Raw genomic sequence first — 23,755 nt, 5'->3', positions numbered from 1 at the left:
TAACGCCATTTTATTAATCAGCACCCCATAAAAGTTTATCTTATTGATCCCTTTTTTTTTTTCCTTATTACATCTCTCATGTTCTCCCTATGTTTCAGGCTGTCAAGTTCGGAATCTCTCCTCTTTTCTTCTTATCCTTTTTTCTTTTTATTTTTTCTAACCATTAGATTAAGGGGAAATCACAAATAAAGACCCTCGAATTAGCAAAATCACTCTATGGTCACCTGAATATGCTAAATTACTATGAGGGACCCGGTCTCAAATTGTAATTATGAAATCATAGCTAAATTATCAAAATACCCCTCTTCAATTTTTTTTTTAAAAAAGAAAGCCACTGCCTCACCGGAATCCGGCCACCGGCGCCGGAGCTCCGGCGGCCGCTTCCGGCCACTGTCGGCGGCCGGACGCCGGAGCTCCGGTGCCGGCGGCCGCTTCCGGCGGTCTTCCTTTGTTTTTTTTTTTTTGAAACTGTTTTGTTTTTTTTAAATTGGGGGGAAGTGAGGTTGGGGGGATTTGATCCCCCAACCTAATGCTTCCCAAAATAAGGAATGACCATTGAGCCAACAAATTTTTGTTAACATTATGATGCAAAAAAAAAAAAAAGTTAACTCATTTACTCTTGTTCCAGGTGATAACAACAATACATTTGGAAATAACAAGTTCTGATTGTAAAATAACACGTCTAGAATAAAAATTTAACAATATGTTTTTTTTATAACAATAAATTTTATTGTAAGTAATAACAACAATACATTTAAAAATAACAAGTTCTGATTATAAAATAACAAGTTTGGGATTAAAATTTAATAACACGTTTTTTTTATAACAATACACTTTGTTTCAAGTGATAACAACAATACATTTAAAAATAACAAATTCTGATTATAAGATAATAAGTCTAGGATTAAAATTTAACAACACGTTTTTTTATAACAATTAATTATTTTATACTTTTAAAAAATAAATTATTTATAACTTATAAAAAATATTTTTAATATATTTATTTCTCTAAAAAAATACTTTTTAATCTGTATATCTATACAACTCATTATAAATCAAACTACTTCTTATAAATTATAAAGTATTTATAATAAGGCATTTTTGATTTATTAATCATAGTATAAATTTTATATTATTTCATTCTTTAAATATTAAAAATAGTTTTTATATTTAAAGAATAAAATAGTATTTTTAATTATAAATTAGAGATAAATTTCATTTATAAATTTAAGCAGTCAAAAAGTATTTTTAATCCACAATAAATTGTACTATTTATAATTTATAAGAAGTAGTTTCATTTATAATAAGTTGTATAGATATATAGATTAAAAATTTTTTAAAAAAATTAAAAAAGTGTGTTGCCATTTTCCCTAAATTTTATTTATAAATTTGAACAATAAAAAAAGTATTTTTAATCTATAAAAAATTATACTTCAAGTTCTGATTATAAATTGGAGATAAAAATTATTTTTTTAGCAAATTAAATAGATTACAAGTACTTTTTATAAGTTATAAATAATTTATTTTTCAAAAGTATAAAATAATTAATTGTTATAAAAAAAAGGTGCTGTTGAATTTTAATTCCAGACTTGTTATTTTATAATCAGAACTTGTTATTTCCAAATGTATTGTTGTTATCACTTAAAACAAAGTGTGTTGTTATAAAAAAAACATGTTGTTAAATTTTAATCCCAGACTTATTATCTTATAATCAGAACTTGTTATTTTTAAATGTATTGTTGTTATCACTTGAAATAAAGTGTGTTGTTATAAAAAAAAAACGTGTTGTTAAATTTTAATCCCAAACTTGTTATTTTATAATCAGAACTTGTTATTTTTAAATGTATTGTTGTTATTGCCTGCAACAAAATTTATTGTTATAAAAAAAACATATTGTTAAATTTTTATTCTAGACGTGTTATTTTACAATCAGAACTTGTTATTTCCAAATGTATTGTTGTTATCACCTGGAACAAGAGTAAATGAGTTAACTTTTTTTTTTTTTGCATCATAATGTTAACAAAAATTTGTTGGCTCAATGGTCATTTCTTATTTTGGGAAGCATTAGGTTGGGGGATCAAATCCCCCCAACCTCACTTCCCCCCAATTTAAAAAAAACACAGTTTCAAAAAAAAAAACAAAGGAAGACTGTCGGAAGCGGCCGCCGGTAGGGGTGAGCAAATAGCCCATAACCCGCTAGCCTGCCCATAACCCAATAATTTTTTGCCCATTAAAGCCCGCCCAATTAGCCCAAATAGAAGATAATAAACGGGCTGACTTAAATGGGCGGGGCAGCCCATTAAATGGGACGGGCTATGGGTAAGGCTTCGGGCTGCCCATACCCGCCCATTTAAGTTATATTTTTTTTTTTAAAATATTTTTATTCCTTACAATAGACCTAGTAGCTGTGTTGAGTTTGAGCCTTTCATTCAATCTCTCATTATCCGTTTCAATCATGGTTCATTCCAGATTTCCAGTTTCCATTTCGGCGACGGCGAGACGCAACGCGAGGTCGAGAGCGACGGCATTTCTCAATCGCTCGACTGAACGACTCTCTCAGTGTCACTCACTTGCTCTGCCGACTGCCGCTCCATAGCTCCACGGCTCCACCGCCTTCGCTCTGTCACTCTGCGACTCTGTGTGACTGCGTCTCTGCCAATCAACTTTGAGCCAATTGCCCAGCTTGCTTCGAGCTCCAGCGATCTATATATGGACTTTAATCAATTCGTCTGCGAGAGAGTGAGAGAGTGAGGCTCTGATTTTCGCTTTGAGATTTCAGCTTTGTCGCTTTGCCCAGCTCTGTTTGTACTGAGTCTTGCTGTCTTCGAGTTTGAGACAAAGGCCGCTGTCACTGGTGGCGTCCTTCGATCTGTTGAAGATTGAAGCAAAGGTGAAAGGTCTCTGTCACTGGTGCCTGGTAGCTCACTGAAACTGTGACTTCGGCTTCAACTTCTCCAGTTCTCCTTCACGGCAACTTCTCGGTAGCTTCGGTTAAACTTTGTTTTTGACTTCTATTGTTCTTTCATTTTGGACTTCCGCTTTAAATGTTGGGATTTATTATTCTGTTTATGACTTATTATGATTGGTGGTGGCTACTTTTTTTATTTTATTAGGCTTTGATTGTTTGTGACTCTAAATGAAGTTGTGTGATTGAATATAGTTGGTATTATGTGATGTTATTTTATATTTGATTTGCTATTTGGTATGCAAAATTTATTAACAGCTTCATAAGATTACACTTTGCTGAAAAAATTGAAAAAAAAAAAGAGTAGAAAAATAAATGGGTTACCCATAACCCGGTCAGCCCAAACGGGCTGCCCCGCAACCCATTTAATACGGGTTAAAACGGGCTACTACCGGGTTATGGGCTAGCCCATACCCGTTTATTCATAAATGGGCGGGCTATGGGCTAACCCTTGGGCTAGCCCAACCCGCCCATTGCTCAGCCCTAGCCGCCGGCACCGGAGCTCCGGCGGCCGGACTCCGGCGTCCTGCCGCCGACAGTGGCCGGAAGCAGCCGCCGGAGCTCCGGCGCCGGTGGCCGGATTCCGGTGAGGCAGTGGCTTTCTTTTTAAAAAAAAAAAATTAAGAGGGGTATTTTGGTAATTTGGCCATGATTTCATAATTACAATTTGAGACCGAGTCCCTCATAGTAATTTAGCATATTCAGGTGACCATAGAGTGATTTTGCTAATTCGAGGGTCTTTATTTGTGATTTCCCCTTAGATTAACATATTTTAGCAGTTTATATTTTAATTTTTTATAAAATATTTATAAAATAATTCTAAAAATATTCCCACACATTGAAAAAGTCACCAAAAAAATCTAAATTTTAATACAATTTAACAATATTTGACTAAAATTTTTTGTTATGTTGGAATCCTTATTTCTGTTGTCACAAATAATCTATTTATAATAGTAGCTAACGAAGAATGAAATAGGAAAGAATGTTCATATCATAATGCTAACAAATAAAAGAGAATTTCATGAAAAGAAATTTGAAATTACTAAATCCTAAATAAAAAATTTAAAAAAATATATTACAAGTTTAATGTTATCGAAACTTGTTAAAATATTGTTATCAAAACTGATTTGGAATTTACTAATTTTAAGATTCTTTCTCTGGGATTTTCCAAAATATTAACTAGGCCTCGTATGGTATTGGCCTATTGGGTAAATAAGTAATGGGAAAGAATTTTAGTAGAATGAAATGAAATGGAGATGGGAGTGAAACAAAAATAAAGCATGAAAACAAAATGACGTTTGATGCGCACCTAAAAGAAATAAAAGATTTTGTTAAACTAATTCATACATTTATTACTCAAAAAAGTATAGTACAAACGATAAATGAATACGATTTATTCATATTACAAATAAGATAGCAATATCTTAAAAAGAAAGAAATTTATTTGAGATATTGTGGCAATTTTGGAATGATCTCGATAAACATTTGCATTATACACAAATGAATCCGCCAAGGAATCCAACTGAAGCAATCCCAAATTTGGGGTCAACAGAATCCATATGGCCCTCTTCCATTCCATTCAGCTACACGGAGCCATAATAAACAGAACCAACTTGTAAGAAATGTAACATTCCAACTACCAAATAGAGCAAATGAAGTAAAATTGTGCACAGCACACATATTCCTTTTTTGACTCCACCTGCAAGGGGAAAACGATATCCTCATAGGGATCTTCTATGATTTTATGAGATTTTTTTTTTTGGGACAAAGATTTTATGAGATTGATTTATACCAAAAGTAACCCTATTTTGTAAAAATAATAAGGCTAATTATACAAAACCCTGGGCATTGCATTTAATCTTCCTAACATTTTAAATTTTAAATTTAATCCCCTAATCTTTTACTCCCTCCGTCCTTTTTTATAAGTAATATTGGAGCTTATCACGTAGATCAAAATATTGGTTAAAATTGGTTAAAGAAAATAAATGTGTAAAAATTAAAAGTTCTTTTCTTAAAATACCCTTATTTATGGGGGGAGAGAATATAAGAAAGAGAATAAAAAATTATTATAATAAAGAGAATTATGGAAGAGAGAAAATGTGTGATGGAGAGATGATGGTTTGGGAAATGAAATAATAAATATATTGAGTATTAAAATAAGTAATTAATTAGCGCAAAATAAAAAATTTACTACAAAAATCTAAGACAACTTGCAAATGTTGCTTATATTTAAAGGCAAGAGGGAGATAGTAGTTGTTGCTTATAAAAAAGGACGGAAGGAGTATTATTTTATTATGAATACCTTGTAGTTAACTTACCGTTATTTTTTTAATGAAAGTTGCCATGTCAGAATACAATAAGACACCTCCCCTCTTATGTGGCATCTTACATGGCATCCTATCTAATATAATCATTTTGTAATTATTATATCATTTTTATATAAGGATTAAAATGTCATTTTATCATTTTAAAAAACTCGTACTCCTTTTTATTCTCATATTTTTTATCAACATAAATTTTTAAATAAGAATTTTTTTCTATTTTTTGCCACAAAAAATTGATATTTTAATTAATAGATAATTGTCATAAGCTTAATAAATTTATTAAGATTGTAAAATAAGGTCATAACATTGTAAAAATGTTACCATGGAAAGCAATGAGTTGGTTTTGATAAGTATTAAATGGAGGGAAAAAATTAATGGAAGGAGGTGTAGTATTAAAATGTCAGGGGGTTATGGGGAACTAGCTCAAAGTTCGGGAAATTTTTATAAAATTAACTTAGATAGAATGCTATAAAAAATGCCACATAAGATGTAAGGTGTCTTATGTTGATATGAGGTGACAAATTTTGTTAAAATGACAAGGGGTCTATAATGAAAAAGTAAAAGTTCAAGGATGTTGAATTTAATTTTTAAAACGTTAAAGAGGTTATAAGCAACCATCTCAAAGTTTAAAGGCATTTTGTGTAATTAAGCCAAACAATAAAAAGTACATCAATGTCTTTGTGCAAAGGGACATGGAGAATCTTCAATTAATGTGGAAAGTTTTATATTCGATTGTAACATTGAATCATCAAGTACTTTTGGCCAGCGGGTGACAATCAGCACGTCACTCACTAGGCCACAAACAGGCGGATTGTGTCCCCTTTTTTGATCAAATGCAGAGGGTTCGAATCCCACTTATTGAAAAAGACCTTGAAACTCAGTGTTTTTCCCCATTGAGACCCTGATGATTAATGAATTTGGGTCATCCATCGAGGGTGGATAAACCATAGTCCAACATCTAAATAGTGGATTGCTTGAAGAAAATATCTTTTTTTAATGCATGATTTATATTAGGTTATCAAGATAAATTAAAAGAAATTTTATTTTAACAACCACTCATGTTCAGATTAATGTTCTCCCAATAATTCCTTCAACTAGTTTAATCAAAATTGGTTTTTTTGTTTAAACAAACGGCTTTAGGTCTATTTGAAATAATTTATAAGCAGCTTTTTATAATAATTTACAAATACGAGATAAACATGTGATGGAGTTTTGTCTTGACTTACGTAAAATTGTTTATAAGCACTTATCAACTGCTGATCCAAACAAGCTCTTAGACACATTAGTGTTGTGTATGATGTCTACTCTTGTAATTTGGTACCCCACTAACAAAGTTAAAACTCTCAAAATTCTGTGTGTCATTTAATTTACAAAAGAATATACCATTCTATGAAAGTCTAAGAAATTAGGACACGTATAAGAGCGTTGCGTACGCAGTTGGCTTGGATAGCATTTGTAAAATGATGACAAGTGTCAAAGATTTCATCCAAAACTTTGTTCAGCGGAGTTTAAGAAAAACATAAAAGTCAAAATAAAAAGGTCCTTTATTTTATTTTCACATTTAAAAAAATTCATAAAACTCTTAATATCAACATCATTATCTTCAAAATCAAGCTGACCAAGGAATAAGTTGTTGATATAAACGATGAAAAAGAAAGGCCTAATTAAGCAACTAGGCGACCAGAGTCAATGAGTTTGAAGCGCTTACTACCCTTTTTCATGGGGTTAATATGCATATTTGTGTCAGAAATTCATTCAAGACTATCGGGCAGCTTTTTTTTTTTTTTAATGCGCAATATTGCCTCCAATTGTTGTTAACAATTAACGTCACTATTTTACTGGTCAACGTTAGTTTTTAATGATAATGAATAATATTACTACAATTTTAAACTTTTAGAGCAAATTTACATTTAAGAAAACTTTTCGGTGCCCACAGCGTCTTAGTAAAAACTTTCAAAATAAATTTGCATATAAACATGTTTTGTATATCAACTATTAATTTGAAAATTCAGAAAAATTAAGATATATATATATGAAAAATCAATTTGATGTTTCGATTGCCATTATGGGAATTCCTTTTTCTATTTGATGTTTCAAAAGGTGCAAGATCTGCATTGTTTTATCCCAGTTGCGGTAAGGAAGAAAGCTAAATAGTTCTATTTAAACTTCAGAGTTTAAATACAAGGGGAAAATTAACCACCTAAAATAGTGGTAAAAAATTGCAGAAAATAAAGTGGTATATATATGATTGCAGATGCTAAGTTTGGGAAAATGTTATGAAGAATGCAGGGTGGAGAATTGAGAAGGGAAGCAAAAGCATCAAGACCTTACTAATTTTTTTTCCTTGCCGAAGCAGGACTGGATTATTTGGAACTCAAAGCATTAAGTAAGGAATCAATCTACTTGAAAAATATCCTGGCAAAAGCTCTTTAATTTGTTTATGTCACTACTAAAAAAAAGACTTTTAACGGCGGTTAAAATAAGTTTTCCATGGTGGTTTTGGAGGCAAATGAATTCCGTTGATGTTGTAAGAAGAATAAAACACATCGGTTTTTAACCGCTGTGACAAATAACTTTTCATGGTGGTTTTTATTTAAAATGCCATGGAAAGTTGCAGTTTTATTGAATAAACCGTCGTTAAAAACTATATTTTTTTTTTACATTCTGTGTGAATTTTCTTTACAACCTCATTGCAATTTACAGACCCAAATACAACCAAGAGAGCAGAAGAATATGCAAATCATTTCAAGACATGTATCCTAAGACTAACATCTAATTCTCATTCAATCACCTACATATTATAATCAACAACTACTCAACTAGCTAATAATCAAATAATGAACTAAAATGTCATGAATGACTTAACTATTTCACATTTTCAAAATTCTCAAGCAATGTTATTGTCAAAGTATCCCTTATCAAGTTGATTTTCTTAGTGACATATGGCACACTATCTGGGAATTCCTGTAAATTAAAAATAACATAGTCATTAGTTAAATTGATCAAAAATATTAAAAGAATTGAAGAATTACATGCAATGTAATTAACCTATATTTACCTTGTTTAACTTCTCAGGACATGTTTGAATTGCAGTTTGGAACTGTAGTTGTGCCTTGGAATATGTGAAATTGAGATTGCAAACTGAGTTGGACAAAAACTGTTGTTTGGCTGGGCTAACTTTTCTAACCAACTTCTGGCTTTCAACCTCAGTTGGACTCAACAGAAAAAAATTGACTTTTTAAACTGCAGTTTCAAACGGTGATTATTAAAAATGAACATTCCAGACTTATCGTCACATTTTCTCCTCTGCCTCATCTCCTTCGTTAGCATAATAAGTTTTTATTAAGACCAAATGAATTTTAATTTATATTCATGTTTGTCTATTATGTATATTTAATTAATTATTACAATGTGTTTTCAAATTTTTCTTCATAACAAATATTTTTATTCTATAATTTCACAAATAAACTAGTTATATTTTATCATAATAATTTTACATATTTTTTAAACTATTATCCCATTAAAAACATAAAATTTCAAATACTACTATTCAATAAAGTCCATGCACTTTTTAGTCATTTTACAACTAAATTAACTTTTCTATTAATCATCTAAACAACTTTCAACTTTTTCAACTGACTTTTTAAAAACACCTATCCAAACATATCCTAATTGACTTTTACTCTAACTTCAGTTACAAAAGTCAGTTGAGCTAGAAGTCAATTTTGCCCAACGCCAATCCAAACATACCCTTAGTAACCCCTGTCTCAATGATATCATTCATATAGCGGATGACATAATATCAGCATTCAATACTCCCGGATCGACAATAATACTAACAAAATGAAATATAAAATTGAATATCTGACTTTGATTATCTAAATTTTTTTTAATAAATATAACTTTGATTATTGAAAAGATTTATAAGCATATTCTTAACTCAAAACAATATACTTGCAGAGAATCTATCCTGGTGGTGACTTACTTTTCTCCTTGGCCATAACATTAAAAGTATGAAAAGCCCTATCAGTAATGAGAAGAAAATAATATTAGAACATGTTTTTGTAAACTTTGCATGTAATAAATATGTAAACATAAATTCACACATCAATAATATCTCTGGTTTCTTCTTGTAGACCTCCACAGAGGGAATCAAACCAGTAGACTTTGTTATCCAAGGGGGTAAAAAAATTAGGGTCCAATGATAACTGCAAAATACGAACCATGTTAATTATAATCACATATATATAACTTGTGTATCTCAGATACAATAATATACTTATCCTTCTACGTAAGATCTAAAATATAATTTCTTTTTATCTAAGTCATTGTGTTCATATGTAGATCGACCTTGCTTCCACAATTTTATTATTTTCTGCACCTTTTGAGGACACATAAAGCCATATGTGCCCTCAACTCCTCTCTACTGAAATATGAGAATAAAGTGCCTGTTGTTCAAATAAGAAACATTAGGACATGCATAAGTATAACATGAATAAGAAAATGATATTGTAACTTACAAAATAGCCAGCTCATGAAGACTATATCCAGCTCCTCAAAGTTGAGAAACTGAACGAGATCCTTCTTGTCAATGATGAAGTCGTATGTTACATCTGAACCTATAATCCCCAGAGGCATGTTGAAAGTAAAAGGGTTCTCCATATTTTCTACCATGGAATGAAGAAGTGCCACACTTCTATACATAACCCCAATGTGATCAGGAAGAGGCTGGGGGACAAGATCTACACTCTTTGTCACCTTCTTCACTGCTACTGGCTTTCTAACAAGTCTCTTTAGTCACAAAATGAAATTTTCTTTAGGCTGAGCTAGTAGTCGAACCTCATTAGTAGGGTTGGGCACTAGTGTACCACCTTGACCACTGCAGACCTTATCCACTATCACCCTCACTTGATCCTTCGGAACTTGCCATGGATTGCTGTGCTTGAGAATGCTTGACCATTAGCTACATGAAGAGATGAATATTTAAAGTCCACATACAGAGCACACAGCAGTCCATTGTCTTGGGCAGTGTTAGGGCTAGGGTTAAGGTCAAACACTGTCAGCTGTTGTGTCTGATTATTACTACCTTTCCCACTTTCAATCATAGGTGAACCCTGAAACATAGAAAGAAATTACTTAATACATATTAAATAATTTTAAATAGATGCAATGAACCTTGAGAAGATTTGAGAAGATGTCTGATTATTACCTGTGATGGTTCAGACACTCGGGGCATTTGGAATCTAGTCATGCCCATCATCATCATAGCTTGTTGAAACCTAGCATCAAACTCCTCATGCATCTTTTGCATCTTCGCCTTGTGTTCTTGACTAAATTGAGATCAAACTCTCTCTGTTCTTGACTAATCACTGGTCAAGCTACTCTTTAGATATTATGTCAGTAAAGGATGATCCAGTGCTTCTTTGTGAACTAGGGCCAAAGAACTATTTAATGCTAATCCCTTTAGGGGCCCCTCTAGTCAGCCTTACCAATCACAGTAGCCAAGATATCCATCCATCCATGAGGAACGAATGTACTTTGAGATAATTGCTCCTCAAGTGTATCCTATAACATTAAAGTAACAAATTCAATTTAAGATAATTGAAAAAAATAGTTAATGAAGCATAATGCAATGATATTACTTACAATCCTCTTAACAACAGTAGCAGTCTCTGGAGTGATATATTGATCCTTTTAACCCCCACCGCCTTCCATTTTTCTTAGTGAGAAAGATGCTGGATGGGTGGAATGACTCTAGTAGGGTCTAAAGTAGCAGCCATCTGTGCACCCTGTAACCGCTCCTCCATCATACTTCTTTCTAACCCCCCATACCCTTCACAAGATATGGTATATGGGTACACATTCAGCTAAGATATTTGCATATTCTTCCTACTCAGTGCCCATGATAATGAAACAAATTCAACAAAGTTAGTTTAGTTAAATAAAATATAAATTCATTAATAACTAAATTTAAAGAAACCAAACCTAAAATGTAGGGTCTTCCTATTGCTTCACAAACCTCTCCCATTACTCGTCGCTAATAAAAGAGTTTTGATCCTTAGGATGCTCACCATTTCTTTTTCCACGGAGATACTTTCTTGCAAGCATGGATTTAAAATCCCTCCATCATTCATCAAGTTGTTTTAACACATAGTGTTTCATCTCCTCTGTTAGAGGAATATCAAATGTAAGCTGCAATACAATACAATACAATACAGTAGAGTTAGAAGTAAATAATCAATTATAATTCAAACTAACAGAGAAAAGAATCCGTAATATACCAAAATATCCTTCCAAAGCTTGTTCTTCACTTCTTCCTCTATCATCCTCCAATTAGGAATGTCAATCCCAATCTTACTGCATGCTAGATAACCCACATATCTATTAACCTAAGTCCCTTCAGGACCTACAAATGTCAAATCATCATCAAACTCTATTGTAATCCTTGTGGGATGTGTGGTCTTATCACGCAAAGCCAACTTCTTCATACGGGTCGGCCTTCTACCCCTTTTCTTACCAGTAAAAGAGCTGTCATTGCCAAAACCCTGTTGACCAAATCTGTCCATTTCCTGTTCAAAGAACAACCAATAAATGTAAAAATAAGAAATATCAAGTAAATTCAACAAAAAAAATAATATTATGAATAAACAATCAATATCAAATAAATTTAATAAGAAATATCAAATAATTTATTTAGGCCTTACAATGATTATCCCCCTAAATTCTTTTATAAAGATCATCCCTAACAGCATAGTCATCATCTACCAAATTTAATTCAGCTGTTTTAATTTGAGTAGCTATGAAAGGTGAGGTTTCGTCAAGATTGAACTCTAAGTCACTGTCATCTCTACCAACTCCTTGCTTCTTTACTAAATCGGTGACATAAAACACATATTTCACTTGACTCGCTAAAATAAATGGCTCATCTCTGTATCCAACCCTCTCAAGATCAACCGAAACAAATCCAAATTCTTCACCTACTTGCACATCATTACTATTAGCCCACTTACATTTAAAGACGGAAACTTTAAACTTGGTATAGCTAACCTCCCATATCTCTTCTATTACTCCATAATAGGACATTGACGCCAATATTGGGTTTTTATCTTTTAAACTAGCAAAATGCATAGCTTTGGCTACTACCATCACCCCACTATTATGCATAGTACTCTTATCATATTGTGTTTTTGTATAAAATGAATAACCATTTATGTCATATCCGTACCAACACACAACCTCAAAACAAGGCCCTACAACTAATCTTTGTATTATCTCAGAAGGATTACTATCTTTTGACACTTTTTGCTTGAACCACTCTACAAATGATTTGTTATGCTCATTAGCTAGTTACATATCGTTGTTTCTTGGATTCAAGTTCTTCAGCATATTCTTATAAGCATCTAAGTAAGGCAAAACTTCATCCATGTTGTTTAAAATATATAGATTTTCTTGCATTACAACAAGACATGGACTTTACTATAACACCCCGTGTTCCCTTGCTTCTCCCCTAATTATGTCGAGATTGAGGAAATCCAACTACTTTTACCCTATCAAGATATGCGTTATAAAACTCAACTGTCTCCTCAACTATATATCTCTCAATAATTAATGCCTTAGGCTGATAAGGATTCTTAGAATATCTTTTTAGGATTTTTATGTATCTCTCAAATGGGTACATCTACCTTAAACACACAGAGCCACAAAGTCTTATCTTTCACACAAGATGAGCTTTTAAATGAACCATAATGTTAAAAAAATGATGGAGAAAAGTAAATTTTTAATTGGGAGAGAATCACATAACCTTCATTTTCTAATTCATCTAACTTAGCAGGATCAATGACTTTGTTTGCAAATAGCATTGAAAAACATACAATGTATGTAATAGTGTTTATTACATCATTTTTTATGATACTTCAAATAGCAACTGGAAGTAATTGTTACATCAACACATGACAATAATGAGACTTCATTCCCATTATTTTTAAATCTTGCATTGAAATAAGCCTATTTAAATTAGAAGAATAACCTTGTGGCACCTTAATGCTATTTAAAAAACCACATAAACTTGTTTTCTTTTCCTTTGATAATATGTGCACAGCTAGATGTAAATAAGCCCTCTTACCCTATCTTTTTGGTGGGTGTAGGAGCTTTCTTATTCCAATTTTTACTAAGTCTCGTCTTGCATTGATTCTATTCTTAGTCTTTCCATTTATGTGTAAAAGTATACCAATAAGACTCTCACATACATTTTCCTCCACATGCATCATATCTAGACTATGCTTCACATCAAGACTTTACCAATATGGAAGATTGGAAAAGATAGATCTTTTTTTCATATATTCCTCTCACCGGCAGTCTTCTCCTTTTTACCAAAGATCACATTAGCTCCCTCCACTCGTTGATAAATTTCTTCTCCAGTTAATGGTATTGGAGCCATTTGATATTCTTGTGAGCCATTAAATGCCTTCTTCAACCTACAGTAGGGGTAGTGTCGACTAAGAAACCTTCTGTGACTAAAGTAAACTGTCTTCCTTTCATATTTGAGTTGCATGTAGTAAGTATCTTCTTCACATATTGGACATACTTTATGCCTCTTAACACTGTATCCGGACAAATTTTCATATGCCGAGAAGTCCTTTATCGTGGTGAAGATCATGGCACGTAAATTGAAGGTCTTTTATTTATATATGTCAAACACATCAACAATTCCTTCCATAAGTTTTTCAAGTCCTCAACCAAAGGTGCCAAATACACATCGATATTGTTTTCTAGCTATTTTGTCTCTGAGATCATCAAAGATAACATGATATACTTTTTTTTCCATATATAACCAAAGAGGCAAGTTGTAAATTACTAGAAGAATCGACCAAGCACTGTGTGTGCCACTAAAATCACCATATGGATTAATTCCTTCCGTACAGAGCCCTAGCTAAAGGTTTCTTGACTCACTACCGAATTGAGAAAATTTTTGATCTATTGCTTTCTACTGAAGAGAATCTGCAGGGTGACAAAGTTTTCCATCACATATTTTCTTGTCAGAATGCCATCTCAAGATCTTTGCTTCTGTGACATTAGCAAATAAATGCTTAAATCACGGTATTATTGGAAGATATCATAATACCTTCAAAGGAGGACCTTTAGTTATCTCATTATAATCACAATCGCCTTTCTCAACTTTGTATCTTAAAGTGCCACATTTAGGACATTTATTCAACCCTTCATACTTATTTCTAAACAATATGCAGTCACTAAGGCACGTATGTATCTTCTCATATTCCAAACTCATTGAACACAAAATTTTGCTTGCTTCATACATTCCTTTTAGAAGTGAATTCCCTTTTGGAAGAATATCACTCAACAATTCAAGCAAGTCCTTGAAACTAGCATTAGTCCAACCATTTCTTGCCTTTAAGTTCATTAACTTCAACATGGCTGTCAACCTTATGTAATCATCTTTACACCCTTGGTACAAAGATGTCTCTGCATCACTGCATAAGCTTTCACATGTAGGAGAGAACTGTGCAAAGGACTCAGACCTTATGTCACAAAACATATCCGAAATTCTATCATCAAAGTCATCATTCACAACCTTCTCCTTTCTAGACAATGTAGTCTTTCTAATTTCGCCATGCCATATCCAATTTGTATACCTCAAATTTATCTCATTACAGATAAGATGCTCTCTTATCTCAAGAATATTTCATTGACTATTGTTTAAACATTTGACAAGTGAACAATAATACAAGTCATCTCTTTTACTAGGGGTCTTTTTCTGAACAAAATCAAGAAACTTTTTAACCCTATGCTCATATTCTTTACTAATTCTCTTAACTTTCATTCAACTATGATCCATTATTCTGCAGAGTCCATGAGCATAGTTATGCTGTCAAGCTTAATTCTAACTGCTTAATTCAAATACTCAAATAAATAAAATAATTAAGTATTAGTCAATAAATTAAAATTAACTAACACTTAATTACAAATTAAAGGGAATGTCTTTTTTATTTTATGAAAATTTTGACAAAATTTCTCCTTAAATATAACAAATCTCAAATTATTTAAAAAATGGACAAATCAATCAATCAACAAATCAACAATATAATAAACAAATACAAGGTAAATTTGAAGAACTATAACTAATAAAACAAAAGTAACAATTTAATATCAAACCAATTCAATGAATAAAGATTCTTTAAGCTAAAACTTCTAAATCCAAAATAGAAACACAAATGATATCCATTTGTCATGAAATTTTAAACAACACTTTATTATCAATCAAAGTTCATAACAATAACAAAAAATTGGCCAAAACACTTAACAGATTATTTATTGGCAAATTCTCAAGTTTATTAAAAATTTTGAAATAAAATATCAAAAAATTATTAAAAATTAAAAACTTAAGAACTAATCAACTTTGAACATTTAAACATGTTTCTATGCTGTGTATAGGAAGTAATTGAGGTATTTTAACTCCAAATGTCGCCAACCAACCTCTCAAGCACATAATAAATGCAAAATAAACAATGCAAGACATCCAAAATGTAAGACCAATTAACTCATTTGAAATACAACATATTTCTATTATCAAAACATTCAAGAAACCAAGAAAAAATGAAAAAAAAAATGAAAAAAGAGGTAACTAACTTAGTGGAGATGATTAAAACGTGAGAAAAGGCAACAGTGGATGGTAGAAGACGGCGGAACACAACCACGATTGAAATGGAGGACCAAACACGGTGGGAAACAGTGGGGATTTGCCAGTATTGCAGTTCGGTGGTGGGACAGAGGAGGACCACAGTGCACTGATTGTGAAACTGTGAAAATGTGAAAAACAGAATGCACAATAGGGTTGAGTTTTAAACTTTCCATGGCAGTTATTAATATAACTGTCATGAAAAGAACTTTTAAAACAGTTATTATTCTTCACCGCCATTACAAGTGCCTTCCATGGTAGTTATCTTAATAACCGTTGTGGAAAGTTAACAGTCACGCTATTTATTTACAAAAATACCACTGCCTTTTTTTCTACGGTTTTTTTTAAACTGCTGTTGTTCCCCGATATTATATGCCTTTTTTGTAGTAGTGTGTTATTAGGCATATGGAAGGATAGATGTGGTAAAATTATTCACAGGAGCCTAACTCTAAGATAGATTTAGTCTTAGGAGGTTACTTAAAGAACTATCAAGGCCTATCTCTTGAAAAACCGTCCTCAACCCATCCTACATATATCACTCTTTACTTTAAAATGGTGAAACGACTTGCGCTGCTTACTCCAGGATAGTAAGGGAATTTGGAAACTTGGTCTCATCAAAAAAATTAGGATACACTCCTCATACAGTTGCAAAGATTACGGGAACTCATGAAGGTTTTTGTTTTAGTTGGAAGCATAATTACTGCAAAATTGCCGTTTTTAGTGACTATGCAGAAGCTTTACAGCTCAACCTCTTAATGGTTGGCTAAGAAAACTAAGCAAAATTTTGAGGCATGATTGGATTTTCACATTTGATCTCATGTTAAAAGAACCTAATCATTATGCTGATTCTTTGACCCAATAAAATCAACAACAACAAAGTCTTATCCTATTAGATGAGATCGGCTATATAGATAGTGAGATGCCATGGAGCTATATTAAAAGCCAAATCTTTAGATATATTGTTAATTGAAACATCTCATTCAATAACTACATGGAGTGTTCTCTTTTGCCTTTGACCCACTAAGGTCAACAAATGGATATTTGAGTTGTCATCATGGATATTTTCCCTGCAGATCACACGAGAAAAATCTTACAACATCATAGACATTGCATGTTACTAGGATATATACAATACTAGTTAAACACAAGAACTATCTAAAACCAAGCATACACAATATCAAAAGACATGAAGACCAACAAATGGTTTATTCATAGCACAATGTGAACAGACTGTACAAACATATGTTTATTTGTTGCTTCTTCAACTTGTTCTAGTCAAAGATATGCAGAGACTGACATGGACAAGGTTTCCCTTAGACATACGATCTGCTAATATGTCTTGGCAATGTGGGAAAACATTGTCCGTTACAACTTCACCAAAGTGGGTCACAAGCAAAGGTTCAGCCACAGCCCTCATGAATTGTGTAATTTGGTATTCTTTTCTATCATTACGTTTCTCATCATAAGCATCATCCCAACTTGTTTCAAATACCTCTAAGTGATTAATAGTGAAGGACCCTTCTCTTTCAATCTCTGATTCCAATTTAGATGAGGATGGAGTATAGGAAAAATCCTGCCATAGAAAGAACGAGGAACTCCAGCGATGTAACACGAACCAATCCCACCTGCCACTCCTTCTCTTAGCTTCAGTTTGAAGCTTTCAATAGACTTGAAGATGTTGTTAAAGTCATTGCTTGGTAGGTCATTTAAGAAGATCGTGTATTCTGGAGATTCATGGTTTAGGTCTCTGCAAAGCTTCTCCACAGTTTCGATCAGTTCACAAGTGACAAAAGAAGTGTTTGGTCCAGAAGAACAACCCAATTCTGCAATTGCTTGGCTTAGAGGGAATGTTTCTCTATAGAAGCACTGTATAGCTTCATCTCTCATGGGCTTTGTCAAAGAAACCGCCTTTCTCTATCCACATTGATTGTGTACGTTACTCCTCCAGTCCTTAATATAAGACCTATTTAACAAATTTGATTAGATTAAGAAAGTTAGATAAGTTAATTAATTATAAAAAATATGGAATGTTTTGCCTAAACTACCATAATCATTTTTCTTAAAATCCTTCCTCTCTCACGTACTTGATTATGGTTGATAGAGTATCTATAAGGATAATTTATAAAAAATTAATAAATATGATAAATAAGTCTTATATTTAGGACCAAAATGAACTTAACAATTAGATCCTATATCAAGGACCGAAAGAGTATTTTATTAGTTAATATACATGATATTATAGAACTTTCATATACCCTAATGGAAGCATGCGTGTAATTGGGACGTTGGAAAGGACTGGACGAAGGTAGATATAAACCTCTAATAAAGAATTGTTTGCATTGCTTGTTTCTCCAATGCCTCCATTCACGCGCAACACTTGAGCCACATCCATTCTCGAATTATTCCACAGGTATGCTGCTCAATAATAAGGATCAATAATGATCTTTAACCCGCATGCATCTATTAAAAGAAATATGAGACCCAGTTTTCGCCTTTAGCCTATAATCACGTCAAATAGTTAATTCCTCTTAAAAGCTTATCGAAATTCATCAATTCCCTATTTTTTAAAATAAATCACTGGATACCATTCACTAATTAAGCAAATACAATGCAAAACAATAGAAGCTAGCTTATTTCATCAAAACCCAGTTCCTGATTGATTAACAGGTGAGAGTTGATCAGGAATACAAAAATTACCCATTACCCTTTATACGAAAAAAGAAGAGAGGCTTAGCTAAATAAATAGTTGACAAAAGTAAGGTTCTCCCTAGGACTCTCTCTTAACAACACCTCGCTAAAATACTACAAACTATAAGAAGCTTCAGTTAACCATAAAAGTTGATACCAAAATTGTGGGTTGATACCAAAATTGTGGCAACACGAACTGGCAACAATACAAGAAAACAAATTTTTTTCCTCGGACAAATTTGAGAGACAACATAGAAAGCCAGACGTGAATTATTTTTCCATCGAATTTTGTCCCAAATAAAATTAAGAGAGAAGCAGCCCATAGAAAAAATTGAGTGAAATACTCTAACCACCTTTTTAGTTTACATCAATTACATATACCTCCTTTGCATTTTAAAAATATATAGTTTAGTTTAATCAGTTAACACCATTATGAATACTCTAAAGAGATTCTAAATATATTATTTTTAACTAAAATTTATATTAAAATAAATTTTATTTACTATTTACCCCTCATTCTAATAAATTCTTAAATTATATTTTTACAGTTACATGAATTTTATTCAGTTAAGGGAAACATAAAAGACTTGATTAAAAATTTAACTAATTTTTTCAATAAATATATATTTACTTGACTAAATATGTTTATAAATTTTTGTTGCAGAGATTTGTTTAAAAGTTTTGAATTATAAATTTAAATAATTTATAAAATCTTTCAAACTTATATTATTTAAAAAAACTATATATTTGAAACATTTTTTACAATTTAAAAGAAATCAAAGTAAATAATTTCTAATGAATGTTATAAAAAATTAAAATTATAAAATTTTATGATTTAAATCAAAATTAATAAATTTTATAACATATTCAAAATTTTAAAAATATATGTATCAGAATTATTTTTTGATTTTATAAAAACATTTTTTGAAAAATATAAATTTCTAAATAATTATTATGTAATAAAAAAGGTATTTTGGTTGAAAAATCATTTAAAATCAAACTTAACGGTCAAGTAACGTTTGGGCAGATGAAAATGAAATCTTAAATATAGAAGGGAGGTTTATGTAATATGTGTTTTAATTTTAATAGAGGTTTATATATATTTTCAAAATAAGGAGAAGGTTTTTATAATTAAGATAAAATAAAAAAGGTGATCACTTTATTTTACTCAAAAAAGTTTTTCTCCCGGAACCCTTCCAGGGAAATTCTCTCTTATAAAAAAATTCGGAGAGAAACTTTCTCACATAACATTTCGAGCAACGCAAGTTGCTTAGAAACACTAATTAATCTTCAGCCCTTTTCCATTATCAACAAGTCGGGACACGAAGCAAGGTAATAATTCTAACAGACAATTATGTAACAATGGGAACAAGGTAGAGAAGTTAAAAGATACGGATCAGAATAAGTGGACCCAACAAGAAATGAAATATAACTAGGAACCCCCTAATAAATGAACGTGGAGGATTATTGTTGAAAACACCTGCATAAATAACAAAATTGTGGTTCAAATTCTGTTGAAGGACACTGTCTTTAAAAATTGTTCCGTCACATAGGGTTGGAATAAAAAGCAGCACTTTTCAGAATTAAAAAAACTTTTTCTACAGAGTAAGTAACAAAACAATAGAAATTTGAGACTCAGGAAAAAATAGTCAAGGAAAGCTTGGTGCGTAATAGAACACAACACTACCTGACTATCCACCAACATTACCTTTTATAGACAGATAGTATATGACTATTGAGTTGCCATGCTGGTGATTAAAGAAGATTTTAATGACAATTAAAAGAGCAGTTTTTAAATAATTGATTAAGGTGAATTAAAATATTCTAAGGTCATTAAATTAAATCTAGTTAATAAAAAAATAAAATTGATTAATTAAAGTATATAAATGCTTCAACAGCCATCTCAAACTTTCAATTTTAAAGATTCTTTCTCTCAACCATTTTATTAGCTTAAACTCACATCTCAATAAATACTAAACATTAATGTGTTTTCAATTTTAATTAATATAAAACTTCTTTTGACACAATCACACACTAAAACTCCAACAATTATGAGTTTGATATATAGCGAATTAGCAAGCATGTTATTCCTGACAGCTTAAAAGTGTTATCGTATTCAATTATAGGCAAGAAGCTCCGAAATATAGCCGTGCAAGTGGATTAATAAAGATTACTTCTGATATCAAACAGAATCATCTTCACAGAAAAATTGGGACGAGTGAGTCGGAAGCTTCACTGGGAGCTTGAAAACTTGAGAGACTCGCACCGGACTGGAAAAGAGCAGCGGCGTGGATGAAGGGCGAGTTTAGAGAATAAGAAATCAGTGGGTATGGAAGAATGGAAGCTTACCTCTCTTCTCCAGATGACGATGCGGACCTGGGCGACGGTTGGGGTCGGTGGTGAAGATTTAGAAGAGCTCAATGGGTGACGGTAATAAGAGGAGCAAGATGGGCGAAGAGGAACACGGTGGGCAGCAGGAGAATGAAGAGGGCATTTTATCACGATTAATCACCAGCGATATGAGGAACAGCAATGCAGGAAGTATAAACAATTGTGAATAATTATTGCAGAAGTATAAACAACTAGATTCAGTTGTAGGAAGAAGGCTGTTATGTTAGGTGGGAAGCGAAGATCAAGAAAGATAAATAGCTACCGGCATTGGTGGGCTCACTGTTGTGTGGTTTAAGGGGACTATGGTTTCGTTTGTAAGAAAAGTTGAAAATGAGGGATAGAAAATGGGATTGCAATTAAAAAAATCATTAAAAATGTATTTAGTATAAGTAATTGCTTATTATATGGATTAGACAAATCCATAGAGATGGGATTGGGGAATAACTTTTCCCCCATGATATTTTCCAATCTCACATGCATGGGTTTATTTAATCTATATAATAAGCAATCTCTCATGCTAAATAATTTTTTTAATAGATCCTCTCAATCCTAATCCCAATCATACTCCTTATTTTCAATACTTCAGAGTAAATAGGAGCTATGAGCTTTTCTTCATTATCTATAGGATCATCAAATGGTTGGTCCTGCCACCAAACTGAATCTTTTCCATCAGTGATTCCCTTTCCTTGAATTGTGATTCCCACAAGTTTTGAGAATTCTAGCCACTGGAACAATCCTCCTCCCCAGGCCTGTGGGTCTGTTGGGGCAATAATTATACCATCAAGCTATCAAAATATCACCTCATCAGTCACAACTAAAGAAGGATTAACATTTAAAAAAAATTTTAGAGAGCTATCTAAATCTTGATGAGCCTATGATTCTTGAACCTGTTTCTGATAAATGTGATCTTTTTGCATTGGTGTGTGAATGATATTTGGTTTGTGAAGACTGAGATTCACATTACTGCTATCTTGTTCTGAGGTTGTATGTTACCTGAAAAACTATGTTGGATTTACAGTATGGACCTGAAAATGAAATGGGCCCCACTTTGAAAATGTAATTTGCTAGGACCAGCATGGTTGATGCCTCCATCTTACAAGCGGCTACCCATCTGTCTTGGAATGCCTGCACTATACCAAGGTTAATAAAAAAACATAACTTTGAGTATTAACTAAAATAATAAGGTGGGGGAAAAAAAAGCTACTTACTTTGAAACTGTAAACTGTATTTATAACTAAGAGTAATAAGGATAAGTGTTAGGTTGTACGTATGTGTGTCATTTATAATTGCAGTGGGAACTAGGATGCAACTGTCTTAATGAGAATCCTTTTTCCAAGTGGGCCCTACCTCCTTAAATTGTTGTTGTGTCTTTACCTTTATGGATTTCACAATCATGAGCTTTCACATATAATGAATTTGTATTCGGAGCAACCTTTTTTTCATGGCAATTATTAATTTCATGGTGACATGGATGGGAGAAAAAGACAGAAAAAAGAAACACTGATGGAAACCTTATGCCACAACAGCATATTGGCTCATTATTCTATCTCTGCCAGAAAAGATTATAGTCTTGTGATTTTGAAGGCCCTCCCTCGCAAAACAAAAAAAGATGAATGCTTTCTGGATCAAAGAACATGGGTGCAATTACCAAAACCTAGAATTTTCCCAACTACTAAGGTTTTTCATACAATTCTAGTTCCTGTGTCAGTTTCACGTTTTTTAACAATTCCAAAGCGCATTCTACTGAATTCTGATGCTTAAAATTATTCTGTAACAGCTTAAGAAGCTGACAAACATTAGAACAAGACCAAATATGAGGTGGTGTTCATGTTGCATCATGTCTGTTATGATTGAAGTATCATTGGTTTATAGGTAATCATGAAAACATGCTAACTTTTTCTTCCCAATTCACATGCCCGGTAAATTCCCAAGAGTTATCAGAATGAACAGAAACAGAACCATGTTCGAAAGCAGAAGATTCATTGATTTACCTTTGTATCGTCAGAAATTCCATCACCCTTGGCTGTAAAATCAAGCACATCAACGTATCTTTTAATACTGTTTCCCTCAAGCCATGGCTCAACTGGCTTATTAATTGGCTTTAGACTCATTTTACTGTTCATAAGGGATATCTGGTTTAATAATAATCTATCAGCCCCTCCCATGTCCTCTTTCTCTGCCTCCAGCCATCAGTTTCTTTTTCAAACACACCCCTTACTCTCTCTCAGATTTTCTTCATCCGTCTCTTCTTCTTCAGTCTCCATCTTCACTAATGAGGAGCTAAACATTGAAGGTGGTGGAGAGATCTACTGACCACGACGACCACAGAGAGGCACTGATGAGGATGGCGATGATGTTGGGGAGCGAAGATGAGGAGATTATGGCCACAGGAAGTTGATTGACGGAAGTAGGGGCTACACATTGGTCCTCACCCTCTCTCTATTCCATCGCATTCTTCTTTTTCATTTCTCAGTGAGGAGAGTAGGGAGATCTAGCTGCCTTGGCAATGACGGAGAAGCCATGATCACCATGGCCATGATGGTTGGGAGGCAGAGATGAGAGGGATCGGCGGTGATTTTTTTCAGGCAAGGATGTGACGGATGCATTTGAAAGGTTGCATCATGAATTCATAGAAAGGAGTATGTCATTGATCTTTATACCTGCTGCATTTGAAAGCATCATAATTGTAAGGAG

The 23,755-nt window shown here is 32.7% G+C and overlaps 1 protein-coding gene across 1 annotated transcript; it reads right to left on the bottom strand.

Annotated features, from left to right (window-relative positions):
• Window positions 1-17,111: 17,111 nt before the first annotated feature.
• LOC114756951 (uncharacterized) lies at window positions 17,112-23,172 on the bottom strand. Its single transcript, XM_028945929.1, has 5 exons — window positions 23,053-23,172; window positions 22,055-22,186; window positions 21,627-21,846; window positions 18,300-18,397; window positions 17,112-17,896 (listed from the first exon to the last, which is right to left on the bottom strand). Exons 1-5 carry the CDS (start codon window positions 23,170-23,172, stop codon window positions 17,477-17,479), a joined length of 990 nt encoding a protein of 329 aa, XP_028801762.1. The 3' UTR covers window positions 17,112-17,476.
• Window positions 23,173-23,755: the final 583 nt, after the last annotated feature.

Source organism: Neltuma alba, unplaced genomic scaffold (genome assembly GCF_004799145.2).
Source record: "Neltuma alba isolate B1F8T4 unplaced genomic scaffold, ASM479914v2 tig00010553_pilon, whole genome shotgun sequence".
Classification (NCBI taxonomy): domain Eukaryota; kingdom Viridiplantae; phylum Streptophyta; class Magnoliopsida; order Fabales; family Fabaceae; genus Neltuma; species Neltuma alba.
The sequence above is the reverse complement of the archived record's forward strand: the minus strand, read 5'-3'. Positions and strand labels throughout refer to the sequence as shown.